Consider the following 22,930-nt stretch of genomic DNA (forward strand, 5'->3'; position numbering starts at 1 on the left):
AATGTCTTAGTCACTTTCTGAATTTTAGGTGACCAAACTTAATCTTCCCAAGATGTATATGAAACTAGAAAAAGGTGGTAAGAGTGGGAGAACTGGACAGTTGGGTTGTTAAGGCTGACAACTGGTGGCAGTGCTGGGGATGAGGGAGCAATGCAACAAGCAAGTAACAGGACCAGATGGTATTCACCCAAGAGTTCTGAAGGAACTCGGATGTGAAATTACAGAACTACTAACTGTAGTCTGTAACCTGTTATTTAAATCCGCTTCTGTACCAAATGACTGGAGGATAGCTAATGTAATGCCAATTTTTAAAAAGGGCTCCAGAGGTGATCCCGGCAATTACAGGCTGGTAAGCCTGACTTCAGTACCAGGCAAACTGGTTGAAATTATAGTATAAACTAAAGAATAAAATGGTCAGACATGTAGATGAGCATAATTTGTTGGGGAAGAGTCAACATGGCTTCTGTAAAAGGAAATCCTACCTCATCAACCTACTAGGATTCTTTGAGGGGGTCAACAAGCATGTGGACAAAGTGGGATCCAGTGGGTATAGTGTACTTAGATTTTCAGAAAGCCTTTGACAAAGTCCCTCACCAAAGGCTCTTAAGCAAAGTAAGCAGTCATAAGATAAGAAGGTCCTCTCATGGATTCGTAACTGGTTAAAAGATCAGTTTTCAGAATGGAGAGAGGTAAATAGTGCCCCCCAGGGGTCTGGACTGGGCCCAGTCCTTTTCAATATATTCATATATGATCTGGAAAAAGGGGTAAACAGGTGGCAAAATTTGCAGATACAAAACTACTCAAGATAGTTAAGTCCCAGGCAGACTGTGAAGAGCTACAAAAGGATCTCTCAAAACTGGGTGACTGGGCAACAAAATGGCAGATGAAATTCAATGTTGATAAATGCAAAGTAATGCACATTGGAAAACATAATCTCAGCTCTCCATATAAAATGATGGGGTCTAAATTAGCTGTTACCACTCAAGAAAGAGATCTTGGAGTTATTGTGAATAGTTCTGTGAAAATATCCACTCATTGTGCAGCGCCAATCAAAAAAGCAAACAGAATGATGGAAATCATTAAGAAAGGGATAGATAATAAGACAGAAAATATCATATTGCCGCTATATAAATCCATAGTACACCCACAGCTTGAATACTATGTGCAGATGTGATCGCCCCATCTCAAAAAAGATATATTGGAAAAGATTCAGAAAAGGAAACAAAAATTATTAGGGGTATGGAACAGCTGTCAAGGAGAGATTAATAAGACTTTTCAGCTAGAAAAAGAGATGACTAGGGGGTGATATGATAGAGGTCTATTAAATCATGATTGGTGTGGAGAAAGTACAGAAGGAAGTGTTATTTACTCCTCCTCATAACACACGAACTAGGGGTCACCAAATGAAATTAATAGGCATCAGGTTTAAAGCAAACAAAAGAAAGTATTTTTTCACACAACGCACGGTCAACCTGTGGAACTCCTTGCCAGAGGATGTTGTGAAGGCCAGGACTAACAAAATAACTAGATAAATTCAATAACTAGATAAATTCATGGAGGATAGGTTCATTAATGGTTGTTAGCCAAGATGGATAGGGATGGTTTCCCTAGCCTCTGTTTGCCAGAAGCTAGGAATGGACGACGGGATGGATCTCTTGATGATTAGCTGTTCTGTTCATTCCCTCTGGGACACTTGGCATTGGCCACTGTTGGAAGACAGGATACAGCGTTAGATGGATCTTTGGTCTAGGGGTGACCAGATTTTATAGGGACAGTCCCGATATTTGGGACTTTATCTTGTATAGGTGCCTATTTACCCCCACCCTCGTCCCGATTTTTCACACTTGTTGTCTGGTCACTCTCCTTTGGTCTGACCCAGTATGGCCGTTCTTAAGGAATGAGCAAATAATTAGGGGAGGAGCAGAACTGTAAAGGGCCTTGGATGTGAAGACAAGAAGATTGAACTTGATGTGGTAGAAAGGGAGGAGACAGTGGAGAGATTCAAAAAGAGAAGGGATTACATGGTCAAAATGAAAGAACAGGAAGATGATCTTAGCAGGTGCATTTTTGAATCAGCAGGGGCAGAGTATAGGAAGGTGCAAAAATCAAGATGGAAGATGAGGATGTGGACAAGACTTTCCTAGTGAAAAGTTTCATACTGAATTTGGTTTAACATTTGCTCTAGACACATGGGAGGTGTAACCTGGGAACACGTCTACCAGAGTTTTAATTAAAAATACAATTTTCCTTCTAGAATGAAAATGAAACTCAGTATTCAACAGATGAAAGTGAAAAGTGCTCCCAGTCACCTGGAAACAAATACAACTCTACAAAATTAAAATCCTCTCACTGGAACTCCCATTTTCCACCTCCTCCACCACCAGGCCTGGGAAGGGTAAGCATAGCCCTAGCTGTGATAGTGGCCTGAAGCAGAGCAGGATCTTCAGACATGATTTATTTCACAGCTTTGAGAAAATAATGTATTTACCACTCTTCTAGACGTTAAATTCCAACATTAGCATGGTGTTAAGCTCTTACAACAACTCTTGAACTTTAATGTATATCCCTGTGGTAAACCGTAGGAGTGAAATCCAGACACCCTGGTAGTCGGAGTTTTCCCATTGACTTCTTTGGGGTCAAATTGTCACCCTATGTATTTACAATCTAGAATAGATTCTATATGAAATGCAATTGAAATAAAAACAATTGGCTTTATTTTAGGAACGTTGCAATGTAAGTGGAAGATGACCAGAAAATTTCATATGTGAAGAACTAACATAAATTAAGATAAGAGCCTATCATTTCATCTTTAAATACGAGCATAGACACAGTGTGATTGTAATAAAAATGTGTGGTATGGTAAATTTAGTATTCAAAAACAGAGTGAACTTAGCTTGTATCCTAGACCAGATATGATCAGTTATATCTTGGATAGAGGAATATTAGATGTAATGAACAGTTTTTTAATGTCAGCACCCAACTTCAGATTCCCTTTAAAAGGCGTTTTAAAAATTACTACTATTAAAACGTCAAGCCTGTCTTTTTGTGATATCTATAAAGAAAGTCACTGTTTCTTTTTGCTAGGCTTGCTGATGCTCACATCAGAGAATACTGGCAAGAATCATTTATAGCTGGTCCATTTTCCTATACTGTTGATTCATTAGGTCATTGGGACTTGCTACCTTTGCTTGAGCAATTTTGTGATCTGTTGCATAATAATATTTTAAGGCAGGAGGTTCTTTCCCCTTTTTAATTCCAAATTTTGTTTCATATTCAATTATTTCACTGTAGCCTGGACCAAAATTTAGTGGACCACCACCCTTCTTATCAAGCTGCCTCCCACCATTCCCAACAGGACCACCGGTAAGTGGTATATGGAAAATAGTGATTAAAGGCAAATATTTATTTGTGATCTCCACTTTTCTAACTGACTTTCTTGGTCACCTGTATGCACATACCTGCTTTTAAATTGAAATGAATACCTATTCAGTACTGCGTATGTGCCCAGTAGCAGTGTTCCAGTTAAGCCCATCTTAATGTTCCAATTATAAATTTCCTCCCAGCTTCTGGGGTTTGTATTCAGGATCACAGGGAGTACATTTCTATTATGGAGTTTACAAGGATAGAAGGATTAAGATCTGTTATAAGATCTTATACAGAATTTTTGTACTGGTGTAACTATTTCAGTTAGACATCGACTTTTTTTTTTTTTTTTTACTGAAATATTCTACAATATCAGTATAACTAAGTAACTTTAATTCTTTAATTTTATACTTATCTTACCTTTGGTAAAGGAAATGTTTGTTGCAAAGAAAGGCCCTGAATAGCAAGTAGAAGGAAGGCCTTGAAAATAATAAGTGGTAAGGCCAGAAGGAATAAAGTATTGAGGATGTCTGGTTCAATGAATAGCTAATAATATTAGGGAAACTTTCTAAAAAGAAGGTGTCTGACTGAGAGGGGTGACTACAGATGGTTTTAAATTAAAAAAAAAAAAAAAAAAAAAGTGTCTTAAAATGAGCCAACATAGCCCTTCCCCAACCCACACACCAGTGTTAAAGCCCATGTGAACCCAGGTGCAATGGGAAAACTACTGGACAGCAAGGAGGAGAGGTGGAAAACTCTTGGGAAGAAAGGAGTTTGTAAATCTTACTTGATTAAGATAAAATAAGGGTGAATTGTCTCAGATTGGTCTTTAACAAACAAGTGATGTCATTGCCAATTACCAACTTCAGTTAAAGTGTATAAAAAAGTAAACTCTTAACAATGAACTCTTTAATATCTGCCTATTTTGGAGCTGACCAATATGGGTCTGAGTACCCTGGGTTTAGCCCATTTGTAAGTATCTTGCTCAAATGCTTATAATGTTTTGTTACTGTTTTGGATGTAATAAATTGCTTATTAGTTAGGCTTTTTAGGCATGTTTAGAGCAACTACATATAGTGGCATTTGGCCTGTGGATTTAATAAAGGAGTTTATGGTTAAATTGGTGTTTGTTGAATTCCCATATTAATTCAACATTTTATTAATAATTCCAACAGATACTAAGTTCCCTTATACTGACACATCTTATTTCCCTTCCCTTATGGGAATAATGATACTAATACAACTGCATCTGCATTAATGTATTTATAGTGTTTTAACTGTATGGGTATAGTCAAAGCTTTTGCATGTAGAAAAGCCCTGAGTGTGTTATGAATTTTGGAAAATAAGGTTTTTTTTTTCCCTTTCTCTCTCAGTGGATACGCTGATCATAGGAGCTAAATACAGAGGAGTGGTACATGTGCCTTAGTTTGTATTTGCTTAAACACCTTATTTACAATCTTATTTCGAAGCGCGTGCAAGAATGCATTTCTATTCTTTCATTTATTTGTCAATTTCAGAGTTGGTTGTTGTCATTCACTTCCCCTGCCTGTAAGATAAACATCAATTAAATAAAGCCAGTTCACAGTGTTTTGTTGCAATCTCCTAGTTGATTCCTCCTCCACCACCCATGGGTCCAGATTCTCCTGAAGATGAGGAAGCTTTGGGAAGTATGTTAATAGCCTGGTATATGAGTGGTTATCACACTGGCTACTATCTGGTAAGTGACTCCTATTGAAGTGTTGCATGTGTAGTCTAGCTTTGGGTTCTGTTGTTGTTTAAGAAAAGTAGGTGTTTCTTTTTCTCTATGGAGCTTTTACTCTAACTTATGAAAACCTAGCTTGTAAGGCATTCTGTTTAAGTGTTCCCATCTCTCTGTGAGCAAAAGCAGATCAGTCCACTTAACTAATGAGAACTTGCTATGTTTTACATTTGCACATTTAAATATATTATATAAAAATAATTTGAGATCAACAGTTGCAGCTTTCCAGTCCAGTGGAGTCTCCTAGCATGCACAGTTTGTCATAATGGAAGAAGAGATTGTGTGGTTGGAGTAAATCTGGACTTGTTCACTATTTAGTTTTGTGAAGACTTTTATTTTCTAACTACTACTGGATAATTTATTCTCTAACCTTCTTCCCCCTCCCCATCAACATACTTCATTACTGACCTGTGGGAAGGGTGGGTTTGTGGTACATGGATAGCTCATGCTGGAACGCCACACTGATGAAAAATCCATGGTTGTGGAGGGCTGCTTTTTGCATAATTGCAAAGGAAGAAAAAAAATGTAGAAAGGATTTGACTTTTCAAGCTTTGATGATTAATTTTTGTTAAGTCTAAACAAACAGAATTTGGGAATTGGCACTTTCGGTTTCCATTATTTACTTTTGGTTTAACAGCAAAAATTTCTCAAGCTGTTCAGCAGGGACACAGATCAAGACAATAGCAAATAGTTAAGTTTTAGTTCCTGATCTCAAAATAATATATGTTGGTTGGTTGTCTTCAGTCTGTAATCTATAAAGAACCAAATCTGCTTTCCATGAGAGAGATTAGAAGGATTTGGCCCAAAATATTTTACCATGATGAGCAAAGCTTCATTTTTATTTTGTCTTCACACTTGAATAACAAACTCTTGCTATCCTGTGTCCCATAGGGTTTAAAACAGAGCCGAATGGAAGCTGCCTTGGAGAGATGTCCTCACCCTAAATAATTGAATATCACTTACTATCTTGAGCAATTGTAAGTATTGCATTTGTGCTTAAAGTTTTAATGTTGCAATCAGTGGGCAGCCTGTGACCAAACTGAGTTTCTCAGTTTGGAATTGCAGCTTGCATCCTAGCTGTGGAGAGTGTCCCTTAAAGAAAAGGGCAACTTTGGGTTCCAAGACCTCTAGTCATCTTGGCCATCAGTGAAGAAAATCTCTGGCACTGTCAAAATATAGCAAGTGACTTGCCACCAGACATAGTGGGTGAGAGCTGGAATAGGCTCTTACAGTACTTTCCAAGGTGGGATTTGTGATTGAGAAATCACTGTGGCTGCTTTTACTAAAAATTAATTTAAGTCCATGTTGTTGACAACTTCCACTATGATTTGAAGGGCTGCTAACTTAATCAGTCCTGGACACACAAGACCTGTTGAGTTTGTGATCAAATCTGACTTTTGTGACACTACGGACATTTTTAGAAACAATTGCTTGCTTATACATGTAGAGTAGGAGAGATTGTGCTTGAGTTTGGTTTTCAAGACAGGACTAACATCTAGCTCAGTTCGAGTTTTTCTGTCCTATTGTGTGTGGGGGGCGGGGGGGGGGGGTTGGGTTATTTTATTTTATTCTCTCCCCCCTTATTGCTGAGTATCGGCACTTTGGTTTGAAATAACTTTTTGCTTAGGATCTCCCTTAAGTATTAATCACTTTATTGCAGTGCAAAACATGTACTCTGCCATCTGTTCCTTTTTACTTGTTTCTCTGACAGACTTGTCTTTAAAGGGCAAGTAGGATTTATAGTGACTTGCAGGTGATACTTGTTTAAAAAAATAGGTGCATACACCTATACAATAACAGTTGTTTCTCTTTTAAGCCAGGTACAAATATCCCTGGGAGAAATGTCACTTGTACATTGGCTGATATGAAGATCTGATTTTTTTTTTAAAATCACGAAGACTAACTGGGCTTAACTTAACCCTTGCATTTTCATAGTGAACTGAATGAATTAGTGCAACAGCAGACTTAAGAATGTATGAATGACTATTTTGCTACTTTAAAGGCAACCAGCCTTTAAAGCACTGCAGTAATAAAATGACACCTGCCCAATTAAAAGCTAATATTATGGATTTTAAAAATACTGTACAGATCCCTTTTGAAACAAGTGGTTGTTATATACATGCTGATCTCTCTGCATTGTTGTAGCATCTTACATTTTTAAATTTGTAATTTGAATTATAATCCAAGTAATTTTGATCAGAATTGAGAAGTACAAAATATTTAACCTAGATACAAATAGGCAGTGATGTACGTAATTGTGACTGTTGGTGGGAGTTAGTGACATAGAAAATGTTAAACGTTAAATATCCTATGAGTAGGATCAGAACCTTGAACATAAAGCAGATGAGCTGGGGAAGGCTCACTTATGAGTTGTTATACTATTTTGCATGTTTGTAAATAAAATTTATTCAGACTTTGAATTTGCTTTCTTAAACTTTAACAAATTTTGCTTCTTAAATGTTTTGGTTTTTTTATGTTTTAGATGGCATATGTATAAAGGAAAGACATACCATCTAGATCAGGGGTAGGCAACCTATAGCATGTGTGCCAAAGGCAGCACATGAGCTGATTTTCAGTGGCACTGGTCTGGGGGGCTTTGCATTTTAATTTTAAATGAAACTTCTTAAACATTTGAAAAGTCTTATTTACTTTACATACAACAATAGTTTATATTATAGACTTATAGAAAGAGACCTAAAAATGTTAGTGTTACTGGCACACGAAACCTTAAATCATAGAATAAATGACGACTCGGCACATCACTTCTGAAAGGTTGCTGACCCCTCATCTAGATCATAACAGCCCCCTGTGCCCTGCTCTGTCTGGCCACTGCCTTCTCACCTGGCCCGACTGAGGAGTGCCCTCTCTTCTGGTGCCACAGCCACCCTGGTGGGTGAAAGGTATAACTGCAGCAGAATCTATGTTCTGCAAAGGAAACAAAATTTTGCTGGGGGGGAACATGTATTCTGCCTGTGCACAGGGGTGCAGAATTCTCACATGAGTTGCATGTACTCACCTTCGTTTGCAACGTGTTAGAGGCCTACCAAAATGCAGTCAGAGTAGATGGTGTAGCTACCTGTAACACACTCCTTTCTTACATGTTTGGAGTAGTGAAATGTTTAAAATGTCACTTAACTGTCAGTAACCAACTCTACTCCCACTTCTTGGGCAAATGTATTGCCTTCCTTTGATTTGCCAAGGTTATAATTACATCATTCTGTTGCTGATATAAGAAGGAAGATAATTCAGATCCTCTTTCAAATTATTGTAACATTGCAATGCTAAAAAATGAAAAGCACTAAAAACAGAATTGCTAAGAGTGTTTTTTGGGTAATCATTACAGTAAGACTTACAATGAATCACAGGCTTAAAAGGTGCCTTCTCTTAACCCTTATTTATTTCCTTTAGGTTAGATGTAACATCTCACACTGACAAAAAGGCTGCAGCTCACATTTCTGAGAATAAGGGAGGTCACTTAATTAAAATGTACTGCTTATTTCCCCCCCCCTTCTATTAGAGTTTTATAAACAAGTTTTTAAATGTTAAGCAAAACTTTTACAGTCCATATTGACTTAATACATCTATTGAAACATCAAAATGACTTGTCATTGGACCAATTCAAAACTACTCATTTTTCATGAGTAGATTTCAACCTGGGAGGACATGTTAAGTGAGATCCTTGAACAGTCTGGTACATCTTACTATTTTCTAATGAATTGGTTGGAGTGGAGAGTATGCTTATAAAATTTGTGGCTGATGCTAAACTGGGAGTGGTTGCAAGCACATTTAGTCTAAACTAAATAGACTTGATAACTCTTCAAATACATAAAAGGTTGTCTTGTATAAGATCAATTTATTCCCTCATATCCACCAAGGATAGGAGAAGTAGTAATCAGCTTAGTTTGCAGCAAAGGAGATTTAGGTTGGATATTATTCTAACTATAAGAATAGTTAAGCTCTGGCACAGGTTACTTAGGAAGGTTGTGGAATACCCCTTCTTGGAGGTTTTTGAGAACAGGTTAGACAAAAGTGTCAGGGATGGCATAGGTACACTTAACCCTGCCTCAAGATGGGAGGATGGACTAGATGACTATTTGATGTCCCTTCCAGCCCTGCATTTCTCTGTTTGATTTAGAAAGTTTATCCTGCTAGTCTGCCACAAAGTACTTAGATAAGTTCTTCTAATAAACATGTTTTTCTACCCTGGGGATAATATTTTTAAATTACTGTAGAAAAAAATCTAAGTATAAAAATATTTGTTAGGGTTTTTGTAACAAGTTATGAAACAAATATGAATCACTGTTAGCATACAAATTCATTTTTATCACTCTTCCACACAATTTACACATTTATTTAGAATGACTCTTGAATAAGTCAAAGGTTTACAAAACAAGTGAGGGAAATACATCAGATGTAGATATTTTTATAAACATTAACCATGAGAATTTAAATACTCCAATTCTATACATTAACTAAAAGTTGTTTGTTCCCCTAGCAAATCTTCACTGTTACTGCATTCACCTAGGTATTTCTTCTAATTTGACTCTTTGTGCAAGAATGAAACCGGTAGGACAATCTCTATGAACACCTGGTATCATATGCATGGAGGAGTAGGATGCTTGTGAATGCAGCCAGGACAGCAGTGCAGAGAATCATGAACAAATAAGTCACATTCCACACAAAATACATTCTGGCAGACTTTACAAATGTAAACCTGAGTGAAAAGGTTAAAAAAATTAAGTTAAATTTTCAATTACAGTAATGCAATAGATTACTGTAAACAAACTATTTATTTTGCATATTTACATCACAAGATTCCTACCAAATTAAAGTTTCCAATCTGAACATTTTTCAGGCTAAATATAACTTTTAGATTAAATCAGAATAAACTATAAATTGTGTTTCTTATTAAACTAATTGCCCAAATTCTCACCCTTAAAAACCCTATAGTTGTAACAACATGGGAATCCTATGGGTACTGCAGCTAATATGTTTTAAAAAAATAAGTAAAAAATAAGTTAAAGAGTTCTACAAATATAAGCATCTTGTCTGACAAAGCTCATTTTTCTCTAATCTAACTACTTGTTAGATTCCCACCATCCTTATGCCCAGAGGTGGGACTCATTCTTCGCCCTGTCAACTTTTTGAGCGAGGACAGCAGCACACCTGACAGTCTCTGGACACTCCTTACCTCAAGTGTGCTGCTTTTGCAGTCTAAAAAGAGAGAACCCAGGACTGAGAATTCAATCTAGCCAACATGATGGTCTCCATACGGGAATTTTTGTTTTGTCATCAAGATGACCTTCACAAAGATTAATTACATTAAGAAGCAGTGTGCAAATTACATTACATTTTAATAACTTACATGTTGATCTTTAATCTCCCCTTGGCAGCCTTGACAATAGCTATGAAACAGAATTCAATATTTTTATTGAAAGCAGAAAAAAAATTGTTCAACATTTTACAGTTATTTCTTACACAATTATAATTTGATATCCATTTCTATAATTTAAATGACAAATCACAGCCATTTAACTGAACATGCACTAGTTCAACCAATACTAAAGAAGCCATTGCCAACTTATCTTATTTTCAAAACAAAAGATGAAATCTATAAGGGCTCACGTAGATTCTTTATAGCAGGTATAATTTACATACCGTTCTCCTTTATATTCTTCCAGTGTAACTTCTTGAAAGGCATCCAAAGGAAACAGGTGATGGTAAGATCGAGCTAGATGGGGTGCAGAGACTAATGTAAGACCTTGAATATCAAAATAAAAAGATGGGGGGAAAAAATCATTTGTCAAGATAAACCAAAATTGATTTCATGAATACAGGAGAAAACAACAAAAGTAAGCATGTGTTTATGAACTTTTTGGCCCCATGACCTTCCTTTTGAACAGCAAAAGGTATTTTATGTGAGTGAATCAATTTTAATAATCTGAATTTCTGCCTTAGTCCACATAAAATTATAAAACTCTTAAGAATTAGAATGTATACAACTCCATTCTGTTCCATCTAGGTTAGTGATTGCAGAGGTTTTACAAAAGTATACTAATGACTTCCTTTGAGGGCTGGTGAATTATTTTAATTCTATAATGAAAATATAACTATGCCCAAGCCCTTCAACGAAGGCAAGTTACAACTTTCCTCCAGCACAAGTGATATTTCCACTATACTATATAACTAACTTGGTTACGAAAGGAATCCCTTTTTGGATATATATGTATTCCCATCAAATGAATATAAAAGATACTGGAATACAAAAGAAATGGAGTCTGATCAAATTCTGATTCACCCCAAATTCCCACTGACCTCAATGAAAGTTTCAAGCAAACAAGCAATTCAGCATCCAGTCTAAGACACAACAGTCTGTGTTATGGTATTGCTTTCTACACACTATAGCCCTCAGAGCCTCAAACCTATTTGATACCCAAGACTAGAATTAAGGACAAGTTCTGCAACAGGCATAATTGAGTCTTTCCACATCCCAATAGCTTAGGGGTTTGTTTGTTGTTGCTTACCATTATACGTAAAGAATCGTAGCAATGTAGGGCTGGAAGGACCTTGAGAGGTCATCTAGTCCAACACCCTACATTGAAGCATGACCAAATATACCTAACATTTATTTTGTCTGACCTGTTCTTAAAAACCTTCAACAGGGATTTCACAAACTTCCTTGGAAGCCTATTCCAGCACACAGAGCCCCAGAAACTAACTATAAGGATAGCTAGTTCTTCCTAATACCTAACTTAAATCTCCCTTGCTGCAGTTTAAGCCCATTACTTCTTGTCCTACTGTCAATGACATGGAGAACAATTGATCATCATCCTCTTTATAACAACCCTTAACATATCTGAAGACTATCAGGTTCCCTCCCCCCCCCCCGTCTTCTTTTCTCAGGATTAAACATGCCCAGTTTTTTTAACCTTTCCTCAGAGTTCCACATTTTGAGTTTACCAATTTTCACTGATAAGTTACCAGGTTTATTAAAGGAGTCCAGTTTTTACTGATTTACACCTCTTTATCAATCCACTCAATATTTTTTTCAGGTACTGATTTTTGTTAAACACTAAAACTTTATGTAATTGTTGTGTCCTAGAGCCCTGAAACTGAAGCAGTTCCACAGTGTAAAACACAGTACACACAAGTAGAGGTTGGTGAGGGCTCTGGCTGGGGGTACGGGCTCTGAGGTGGGGCTGGGGATGAGGAGTTGAGGGTGCTCTGGGCTAGGACCAAGGGGTTTGGAGGGCGGGAGGGGGATCAGGGTTGGGGCAGAGGGTTGCAGTGCAGAAGGGGGTGAGGGTGCAGGCTCTGGGTAACGCTTACCTCAGGCAGCTCCCAGAAGCAGTGGCATGTCCCCCCTCCGGCTCCTACATGGGAACATGGCCAGGCAGCTCTGCACACTGCCCTGTCCACAGGTGCCACCCCTGCAGCTCCAATTGGCTGTGGTTCCTGGCCAATGGGAGCTGTGGGGGCAGCATGCAGAGCCCCTTGGCTGCCCCTACGCGTAGGAGCCAGAGGGAGGACATGCCACTGCTTCCGGGAGCCACGTGGAGCGGGGAAAGCCCCTGCTCGAGCACCGGAGCAGGGCAAGCCCCGAATCCTGCTCTCCAGCAGGAGCTCGAGGGCCAGATTAAAATGGCTGGTGGGCTGGATGCGGCCCCCAAGCCGTAATTTGTCCACCCCTGTTCTACACAGTCTCTCCCCCTCTTGGTTACCTAGCAGACTGAGTCTGCCCTTGGCTCTCCCTTCCTAGAGGGAGAGTATGCCTCTCCCTGAACTACCAGCGCACACAGCCCCAGAAACTTTGGTAAGCTCCTTGGGGTTATAGATAGATAAGGTAAACAGGTAAACATGGGATGAAAACACAAATCTATGTTGAATACCAATAAGCAAATCAGTGCTTGGAAATTTTCAAGGAAAGTAAGGATGGGAGTGGGGAGGATGCATTGTGCTGCAAGTACTGCAGCATTGAGGTCATAGGCACCGACTCTGTGGGTGCTCCAGGGCTGGAGCACCCATGGGGAAAAATTAGTGGGTGCTCTGCACCCACCAGCAGCCAAACTCCCCACCCCACCTCCTCCTCCCCCCTCCATCCCAGCACTTGCCAACAGCAAACAGCTGTAGCAAGCTCCAGGAGGGAGGTGGGAAGACTGTGAACATGGTATGCTCGGGGAAGAGGTGGGGCAGGGATTTGGGGAAGCAGTTGAATAGGGGCGGGGAGAGGGTGGAGTTGGGGCAGGGACTTTGGGGAAGGGGTTGGGAGGGGCAGGGCAGGGGTGGAGTCAGGGCAGGGCTGGGTGCAGAGGGGGAATCGAGCACCCAGTGGCACCATTAGAAGTCGGCGCCTATAATTGAGGTCATGCTCCTGCTGACAGAATAAAGGGATATGTTGAAAGGAAGTGACAAGAAACAAAGAAGAAAGTGAGCTTCGAGATAAACAGTCAATAACAGGCGCTTTTACCAGGGCTTTAATGAAAAAGAAGGCACAGCATGATTGTGTCAAAGAATTTATGCATGCTCTTCATTTTGCCGGACAACTGCTGTTAATAGCAGAGGGGCCTATATTGATGATTTTGTGCAACAATACTGTCCAGCTGCAAAACCCTTCCTAATGCACACAACCTCACTCGTAAGCATCTGAAAGAAAATGACAATGCTTTAGTATCTACACTGATGGAACAGATTAATGGAAATGTGGTGCCTAGTCTGATTTGTGATGAATCTCCTGATACTTTTGACCCTCCGATTCTTGGTCTTTTGTTTTAGTTTTTTTTATTTCAAAGCAAGTAAACCCACATTGTTTTGTGCTGATGGGACATACATCCCCTCTGCTGACAGCTGTTTTGTCGACACAACAGTAACTGACATGTTTGAGATGTACCAACTAACTTGGGAAAACGTGACCACAACTAATAGCGATTCTGCTTCCTACATGACTATGTTTGCACAGGAGATTAAACTCAATCAGAAACCAGAGCTCCTACATATTATCTGTCCAGCTCATCTGATTAATGCCGCACTGTCAGCAGCTACTGCTACAGAAGAAATGAAAGATGTGAAATTTTGCATCACTGGATTCGGGGCCATTTTCAAGCATGCAAACAAACTGAAGGCTTTGTTTAACACAGTGCGAGTTGAGTGCAGAGCCAATTGCCTATTAACTACCCCTGTGTTGGGCCACATTGGTGGATGAGCTTGTATTTTGCTGTTTGTTATGTAAATGACACATGGACTGGCAAATAACCAAAGTAAGTGCTAGATTCTGTGCACCAAGGTAATACTCATTGTTGAAGACTTGGGAGTCACTGTGTGACACAGAAAACACTCAAATTTTCTCCAACTACTGCCAACACATTTGCCAGTACAGATATCTACTGGATCCTGAGAACGAAAATCTCAGCTGAACTCAGCACAAAAGCTGCAGGAGAAACATATGTCAAGAAAACCCAGCTGTTTCTGGAAATCCCTCCCACCCTGGAACACAAGAAAAATCAAACAAGCACTCGAAACCTTCAACACACCACAGCCAGAAATAGGAGACGACCGTGGCCTATAATCTGAAACCCAAAGTGTTTGGTGCCAAAGATTCTTTTTAGGAATGTCATCCAGATATTGCACCCTTTCCTCAAGATGAATTTTGCAGCAGACTATGACTGTTATACCAGAGAATTTCAACCATTTGCTACTAAAGATAAAATTTCAAATCTGAAAGGGGCATTTACTAATTCCATGAACTTCCCTGACGATACGAAACTGGATGTTCTGGCTTCTTAGAACAACATCAAGACATACTTCCCAACTTCAGCAAAGTGACACTCATAGCTTGCTGTGCATCCCCTGAATCTATTGATGCAGAGTGCATATTTTCAAAGTTGGACTAATTCCATGACAACAAGAGGCCCAACATGAATGAGGATACTTTGAAGAAAATTATGCAAGCATACGCAAACCAGGATTTCTGGAAAAACTATAAGCTCTGAGAGACCCAAAATATACCTTTGTATACAAAAAAAGTTTCAATTATACTGTAGTAAAATATGTATATTACAAACTTTTTTTCTTTTTCCTCTCTTCCTCCTGATTTTTCACAATTTTTTTAACCTCTTTTCATCCTGTTTTTAAGGTTTGGAAAATAAACACTGAAAAATTCCCGGACTTGTTTTTTTTTTTTTTTTTTTTTAAACAAATAAAAACTGAAAATGCAGAATACTCATAGGTCAGGCTTTTTAACCATTTATCATTTTTGTTACTCTCCACCAGACCCTCTGCAATTTGTTAATATCTTTCTTAAAGCGTGGCCCTCAGAACTAGACTCCAGTTGAGGCCTCATCAGCGCCAAACAGACAGGACAATTACCTCCCATGACTTACATATAACACTTCTGTTCATTCACCCCAGAACTATATTAGCCTTTTTTGCAACTGCATCACATTTTTGACTCATATTCAATTTGTGAGCCACAGTAACCCCTGATCCTTTTCAGCAATATTATCGCCTAGCCAGTTATTCCCCATTTCAGTTGGGCATTTGATTTTTTTATTCCTAAGTGTAGTACTTTGCACTTGTCTTTATTGAATTTCATCATGTTGATTTCAGGCCAATTCTTTAATTTGTCAAGGTCATTTTGAATGCTAATCCTGTCTTTCAAAGTGCAAGCAACCCCTCCGTACTTGGTGTCATCCACACATTTTATAAGCATACCCTTCACTCCATTATCCAAAATACTGAACAGAACTGATCCCAGGACACAACCCTGGAGGACCCCACTAGATATGTCCTCCCAGTTTGACAGTAAACCATTGATATCTATTCTTTGAGTAAGGTCTTTCAACCAGTTATGCTTCCACTTTAGGGAAATGTGGCCTAGATGAAATTACTATAGTTTGCTTATATGAATGTCATGTGCGACTGCGAAATCAAGATGAATCACGCCTACTTCTTCGCCCCCTCCCTCTCTAATCCACTAGACCAATACCCTTGTCAAAGAAGGAAATTACATTGGTTTGGCATGGTTTGTTCTTAGCAAATCCACGCTGGCTCTTACTGATAAATCTATTATACTCTAGGTGCTTTAAAACTAATTTTTAAAAATGTGTTCCAATATTTTTCCAGGTATCAAAGTTAGGCTGTCTGGTCTCAGGGGTGAAAGTAACTTAAATCTCTTACTGTACGTAGGGCTGCCGGGCTCCTGAGCAAGCTGGGGGGCGCGGCACCGCGGCTCTGGAAGGGGCGGGGCCTTGGACAGAGGGGGCATGGCCAGTGGCACTGGAACAATTTTTAGGGTGGGGGTGCTGAGCTGCAGCCCCCGCGACTCCCACCCCATCCACATCCCTCAACGCCCCAGGCTGGGACCACAGCTGGGGGCAGTTGAGGAGCTCCAGGCCGGGGCCAGGAGCAGAGCCCCACGGCCAGGATCCCGGGCGGCAGCAGAAGGCCTGATGGCTGGGACCTGTAGTGGAGCCCCTGGGCAGGGGGCCGGCCGTCAGGACCCTGGCACGGGGCTACTCTGGGCACAAAGTCTGGGGGAGCAGCAGCACCCCCACTTCCCACACCTATGGGCAGGACTGGGGGGCCAGCCTCCCCCAGCCAGTCCTTCAGCGCTGCCGGGCAAGCTCTGTCCGGGGCTCCAGTGGTGATTTAAAAGGCCTGGGGTTCCAGCCACTGCTGCGGTAGCCCTGGGTCCTTTTAAATAGCTGGGCCCCAGGGCAGCTGCCCCTTTTGCCCCCGTCGGCAGCCAGTACGGTCCTTAAAGCACTGCTGCGGCTAACTTCGACTGTGTACCGGCCAGTACTGGCAGCCACCTTCTTACCAGTGTGCTGTACTGGCTAACTTTCACCTCTGAAAGGTCTATAATTCCCTGGATCCCCTTTTTAAAAAATAGGTACTATCTTCGCCCTTCTCTAGTCCTCCCCCATACTCCATGAGTTCTCAAAGATAATTACGAGTTGTTTCAGATAATTCCTTAAGGTACCCTAGCGTGCATTTCATCAGGCAATACCAATATGAATACATTTAAATAATTCTTTAACCAGTTCTTTCCCTATTTTGGTCTGCACGCCCTCCTCCTTGTTAATATTAATTGTGTTAACTATCTGGTCACAATTTACCTTTTCTGTGAAGACTGAAGAAATAAGCATTAAACAACTCAGCCATCTGAATGTGGTCCATTATCAGCTCTCCTTCCCTGCTAAGTACAGGATTTACACTTTTCCTTTGTCTTTCTCTTGCTCCTAATGTCTTTATAAAACCTCTTCTTGTTGACTTTTATTGTCCCTTGCTAGGTGCAACTCATTTTGTCAATAGACTTTCTGATTTTGTACATGTACTATTCTTTTGTACTCATCCTTAGCAATTTGTCCATTTTCATTTTTTGTAGGATTCCCTTTTGATTTTCAAGTACAGCCGAAGCAGCCTCTTAGTATCCTTCCTATCTTTCCATCACATCAGGATCGTTTAATGTTATGCCTTTAATATTGTCTTGGAGAAGCTGGTAGCTCTCCGGAACTCATTCATCCCTTAGATTTTCCTCCCAGGGGACCTTACCTTCCAGTTCTCTGAGTTTGTCTAAGTCCTTATTCTGCTGCTCTCACTCCTCCCTTTCCTTAGAATCATAAAATCTATCGTTTCATGATCACTTTCACCCACATTGCCATCAACCTTCAGATCTGCAATCAATCCCTCCCTGATAGTTAGAAGCAAGTCTAAAATGGTGTTCCCCTGGTTACTTCCACCATCTTCTTAAACAAAATGTTGTCCCCAATACAAGAACCTTTTGTGTTTTGCCATATTGCTTTTCCAAGAGATGCCTGGGTAGTTAAAGTCCCCCAGTCCTACCAAATCTGATGTTTTGGTTATTTCTATAATTTGTTTTAAAAATGCTTCATTCACCTCCTTCTCCTGATTTGCTGGTCTATAGTAGACCCCCTCCCATGACAGCTCTCTGTTTCCCCCCCTTTGTACTCACCAAGTCTATATACTTTGTGGGTTTTTTTTTTTATACTCACCACAGATTTTGCATTCCACAGGGAGTTCACAGTATTTGGCCCTACACTGGGGACAGAAATATCCACCCAACGTGAGACCTGGATCACTGTTGTTTTCCAAGTGCCTGGGGGTGGGGCAGGAAGAGAAGAAATTAATACTGTTGAAATCTCTTGGACAAATGTGAAACTGTTGGACAGAACTGGAGAACGAGCATAGAGTTTGTCACAGAGTTTGGTGTGATGCAAAGTTGCAAATCAACCAGAAAATTCACTATTAAATACACTTTTCCTTAAATGACAGCCATTTAATGAAGTGTTACAACAAAACACCAACACTTTACCAGGGTCTTTAATTAAATCCTGGGATTAACCTTCCCATTTATTAAGTAGCAAAATATTCAGAAATTTATTAAGTGTTACCTAGTAGCTCAATTTCCACTGGTAATGGAGTTTCTAACCCTGTGTCTCAATAATACCCAAGAATAGGGAAATATCATGAGGAGTTCAATAAGCTTTTTGAAATGTGATCCAGGATCTAATGGTTTAAGGAAATCTTTTTCCAAGAGAGGAAATGTATGCTTGATTTAGCCACCTGCTTTTGACTCAGAAGCCAGGATCATGCTTTCCCTCAATAACAGAAGATTAATTTTCCCCCCACATAACTGAAATTTCCTTTACCTCTAGAAAGTGACTTTATAAAAGGCATCCACTATATTATAGTCATAATTTTTCCTCACACAGAGAAACTCTGGTTTGGACTTAAAAACTAAAAGATATGCATTTTAATTCTCTCATGAAGTATACACGGTTCTTCTTCGAGTGATTACTCATATCGATTCCAATTAGGGTGTGTGTGCGCCATGTGCACAGTCATTGGAAAGTTTTGCCCCTAGCAGCACCCGTTGGTTTGGCTGTGGGGCCCCCTAGAGTGGCACCTCCAAGGCGGACCGTCGAGTCCGGTACCATTGAACTCCTCGAGCCAGGTGACTGAGGAAGTGGAACTGCAGTCCACCCCGGACACCTTTGTTTGCCACGACAGCACCAAGGTCCCCGGTCCTCCGTGCCAAGCCTCCAGTGCCACAACGTATGGCTCCATCTTGAGGCAAACCGGCAATGCTTTGTCCTTCAGTAGCGCCAGCAGAGGCAAGATACCGTTCTGAGTCCCAGCACCACTCGGACTCATGGCACTGGTCAGATTCGCGGCACAGGTCCAAGTCACGCCAGCGCTCCGGATCGCAGCACCAATCCCCATTGCACAGCAAGTCCCACTCCTGGCTCCGGTTGCCTTGGCACCGGTCAGCATCTCTGTGCAGATCCTACTCACGGTACCACTCCAGGTCCAGTCTCGTAGCACTGCTTCCCAGCCCAGCTCCGCACCACACTGGCCATCATGGTCCCAGTTCCTGTCTTCAGAGGCGGGGTCCAGACACTCGCCGCAGGGCCGACACTGGTGAGCTCACAGAAGGCCTGATGTGGGTGCAGGGCCATGGCCTGTGGAGTGGCAGGGATCAGTGCAGTTGCTATTTTGAACCCCCATGGATGTACCACCAAGCCCAGGGCACCCAATCTAAAGGTTCCCATTCAGTGGTGTCCGAACCAAGGGTGCTGGAGGCATCGGCCAGTCGCCCCACCCCAAGGGTGCTGAGGTTGTACCGACCACACTACCTCCCCTGGAACCAACCCCCGTTCCTGGGCCAGACCCCAGGGTGGTTGACCAAGATGTAGCGGCAGAGCAGGAGGCCCCAGGGACCGGAAGGGGCAGGAGGAACCCGTGTCCTCCCTGGATGAGGCGTTTGCGGGAACCTCCGCCTCGGGGCCGCCCCCATAGACAGCTGTGCCCACCAGGACCTCCTATGCAGGGTGGCACAGAGCATGGGTCTACAGGCCAAGGAGGTGGTAGAGTCAGAGGCCCCTCTGGTTGACATCTTGGCCCCGGAAGGCCCATCAAGGGCGACTCTACCCCTTATCAAAACTATCCAGGCCAACGCAAAGATCATTTGGCAGACCCCAGTCTCTATCCTTCCCACCACGAAGAGTGTGGGGAGGAAATACTTCGTCCCCTCTAAGGGAGAATACCTTTTCACATACCCGCAACCTTGCTCTTTGGTGGTGGCTACGGTGAACAAGAGGAAGAGGCAGGGAGAGCAAGCCCCAGCGCCTAAGTTGAAGGACTCCAAGCGCCTGGATCTGTTCAGGCGCAAGGTGTACTCCACTGGGGGTTTGCAACTCAGGATTGCCAACCAGCAGGCAATCCTGAATAGATAGTTTCAATTCCCAGAACTCTATGATGAAATTTAAGGAGCAAAATCCAGGGAGGAATTCAGAGCTATTGTTGAGATGGGCAAGGCAGAGGCACAAACCTCTTTACAGGCCTCACTGGACACTGCTGAGTCGGCGGCATGCACCTTGTCCTCCAGAATTGCCATGCAGCATAGCTCACAGTTGCAGGCGTTGGGGCTTCCGCCCGAGGTCCAACAGACCATGCAGGACCTGCCTTTTGATGGGACAGCCTGTTTGAGGAGCAGATGGACTCCAGGCTGCCCAGCCTAAAAGACGCCTGGGCAACTATCAAATTATTGGGCATGCATACTCCAGCAACCCAACACAAACATTTTAAGCTGCAGCAACAGCAGCAACGCTCCTATCCTCCTTGGCTGAGGCAGGATTTCTATAGGAGAAGAGGCAGGAACAGCAGGCGCAAGCCTTTCCACCCCTCATCTGGGCAGGGCCAAGGCCTGACCAAACCATCATCAGGTTCAAAACAGGCCTTTTGAAGGTGCGCCCGAGGATGGCACATCAGCCATGACCCCGGATCCTTTCCCTTGTTTCCTGAATTATCTGTCCCACTTCTGCTTGGTCCCAAATAACATCAGACCGCTGGGTCCTTAGCACAGTAGAAGTGGGATATTCTCTACAATTCTGCTCCCCCCTCCCCTTCCCTGTCCCTCTTCAGGGACCCTTCTCACGAGCAACTCCTTATCCAGGAGGTGCGGGCACTCCTCGCCAGAGGAGCGGTGGAGGAGGTTCCTCAGTAGCTCAGGGGCAAGGGATTCTATTCCCGATACTTCCTAATCCCCAAAGTCAAGGAGGGCCTCAGACCCATTCTAGACTTGCAAGGCCTCAACAAATTCATGGTAAAGTTGAAGTTCTGCATGGTCTCCCTGAACTCCATCATTCCGTCTCTGGATCCGAGAGACTGGTATGCCACCCTCGACCTCAAGGACGCTTACTTCCATATATCCATACGTCCTGCGCACAGACGGTTCCTCCCTGTAGCCCATAGGACCATTTTGCTAGCTATTATATCCTACTAATCCAGCCACCTGTCTCAAATAATATGTTTCTGAAATTAATCTATTTCATTCTTATATTTTATCAGTATCAATTCCTTGGAATTTAGGATGTGTTGAGGCATATGGTGCCTAATAATAAGTTTCGCTGAAATGCAAGAAGCCTACCGGTCTGTAATATCCAGTAAGATATGCTATACAGCAAAAAGTATAATTAGTTATGAATATGTCAGCATAAAAGCTGGCAACTTGGCACAGATAAGTATGGTCCCTGAACTTTAGGTAACCAAAGGGGGGGGAACTATCCATATCACATCACAGGTTTATCTAACATCTACAACCAGTTGGTAACCGCAGGGTACACCACAAGAGAGCCTAGGTTGGCAGTTTTGGAGTGCGATGACACTTTCTAAATATATTAATAAGGATTATAATCCACTAACCTATAGGAAAAGGGTACTCACAAATTTCTTAGGGTATGGCAATAAGATTTGGGTATAGTAGGTTGGGCCTGAATTACATAGGGTCAGGATCCTATAAAATACCTTGTAAGAAAGGCTCTTGTAGGCTCTTCTAGCTCCTGAAGCTTTGGTTTCTTGGAGTGCTTTTTCCAGTTCTCCTATACTCTATATACTATCTTTTCATCTATCTATTCTATCCTCTGTAACGCTATCAGATCAGCTTGTGTAGTATAGTATAACTACTCAACATTCCTAACTATTGGGGAAGCCAGTACACATCGATCGTGTAATCAGGCATGCCAGGAGTGAGGCTGGTCCTTCACCTCCTATTACTGGGTCCTCAACAAAGGGTGAGAGTATGTTAGGTTAAGGTACTTATAATAGAAATGTTACCACCAGGAGTTTTGGCTTTTTTTTTTTTTTTTTTAAACTGATTTGCAGTTATAAGTTTCATAGCATTTATTATTTTTATGCTGATTTCAATAAAGTTTTTATTAATTTGGTATTGTCCTCAGTGTACATGTTCTTGCCAAGCACCCCAGGAGTCCTCTCCCGATATAGAACTCTGAGTTCTTAAACTCTGTAGTCTGAATTGGATAAGAACCTATAAATCTTCTGGTCAGATGCAATCAGTGGCAAGCCATAACAATTAACCCATCAAATTCAGGTCAACATCCCCTTCGGCCTGTCAACAGCCCCCCAGGTATTCACCAAGTGCATGTTGTTCATAGCGGCCTTCCTTCTCGAAGGCCGATGCAGGTGTACCCGTACCTCGACAACTGACTGCTTCGGGGGTGGCTCCAAGGACCAGGTGGAATAATAGATTTGACTGGTGAAATCCACCTTCGACAATCTAGGTCTCCTCCTGATACAAACTCAGAGAATAGAGTTTATAGGGGCAGTGCTGGACTCGACTCGGGCCAGGGCGTTTCAGACCATCTCGGACATCCTACGCAGCCTCAGACAGTACCTCACCACCACCACAAGGGGCTGCATGATCGCATGACGTCATGCACGTATGTGGTGCAACACGCCAAGATGAGACTCAGACCTCTCTAGCTTTTCGCC

The 22,930-nt window shown here is 41.7% G+C and overlaps 2 protein-coding genes across 11 annotated transcripts in view; one reads left to right on the top strand and one right to left on the bottom strand.

The window, feature by feature from the left end:
• Positions 1 to 22,930, top strand: part of LOC117879484 (survival of motor neuron protein-like) — a 30,693-nt gene that overhangs the window by 5,079 nt on the left and 2,684 nt on the right. Inside the window, exons 5-9 of one of the 5 annotated variants that reach the window (XM_034774703.1) lie at positions 2,255 to 2,395; positions 3,292 to 3,363; positions 4,970 to 5,080; positions 6,014 to 6,099; positions 14,079 to 15,202. In XM_034774703.1, the coding sequence (XP_034630594.1) occupies positions 2,255 to 2,395; positions 3,292 to 3,363; positions 4,970 to 5,080; positions 6,014 to 6,070 (381 nt within the window). In that variant the 3' untranslated portion in view covers positions 6,071 to 6,099; positions 14,079 to 15,202. The other 4 variants (XM_034774705.1, XM_034774701.1, XM_034774702.1 and 1 more) reach the window with 4 other exon arrangements.
• Positions 8,502 to 22,930, bottom strand: part of LOC117879483 (general transcription factor IIH subunit 2) — a 29,062-nt gene continuing 14,633 nt past the window's right edge. For 5 of the 6 annotated variants that reach the window (XM_034774694.1, XM_034774699.1, XM_034774698.1 and 2 more), the window contains 4 exons: positions 18,133 to 18,236; positions 10,781 to 10,883; positions 10,488 to 10,527; positions 8,502 to 9,836 (listed from right to left, as the gene is read on the bottom strand). In XM_034774694.1, the coding sequence (XP_034630585.1) occupies positions 9,717 to 9,836; positions 10,488 to 10,527; positions 10,781 to 10,883; positions 18,133 to 18,236 (367 nt within the window). In that variant the 3' untranslated portion in view covers positions 8,502 to 9,716. The remainder of the gene's footprint in view (positions 9,837 to 10,487; positions 10,528 to 10,780; positions 10,884 to 18,132; positions 18,237 to 22,930) is intronic. The other variant, XM_034774700.1, reaches the window with a different exon arrangement.

The sequence above is a fragment of the Trachemys scripta genome, chromosome 6, assembly GCF_013100865.1.
Source record: "Trachemys scripta elegans isolate TJP31775 chromosome 6, CAS_Tse_1.0, whole genome shotgun sequence".
NCBI classification, from domain to species: Eukaryota; Metazoa; Chordata; order Testudines; family Emydidae; genus Trachemys; species Trachemys scripta.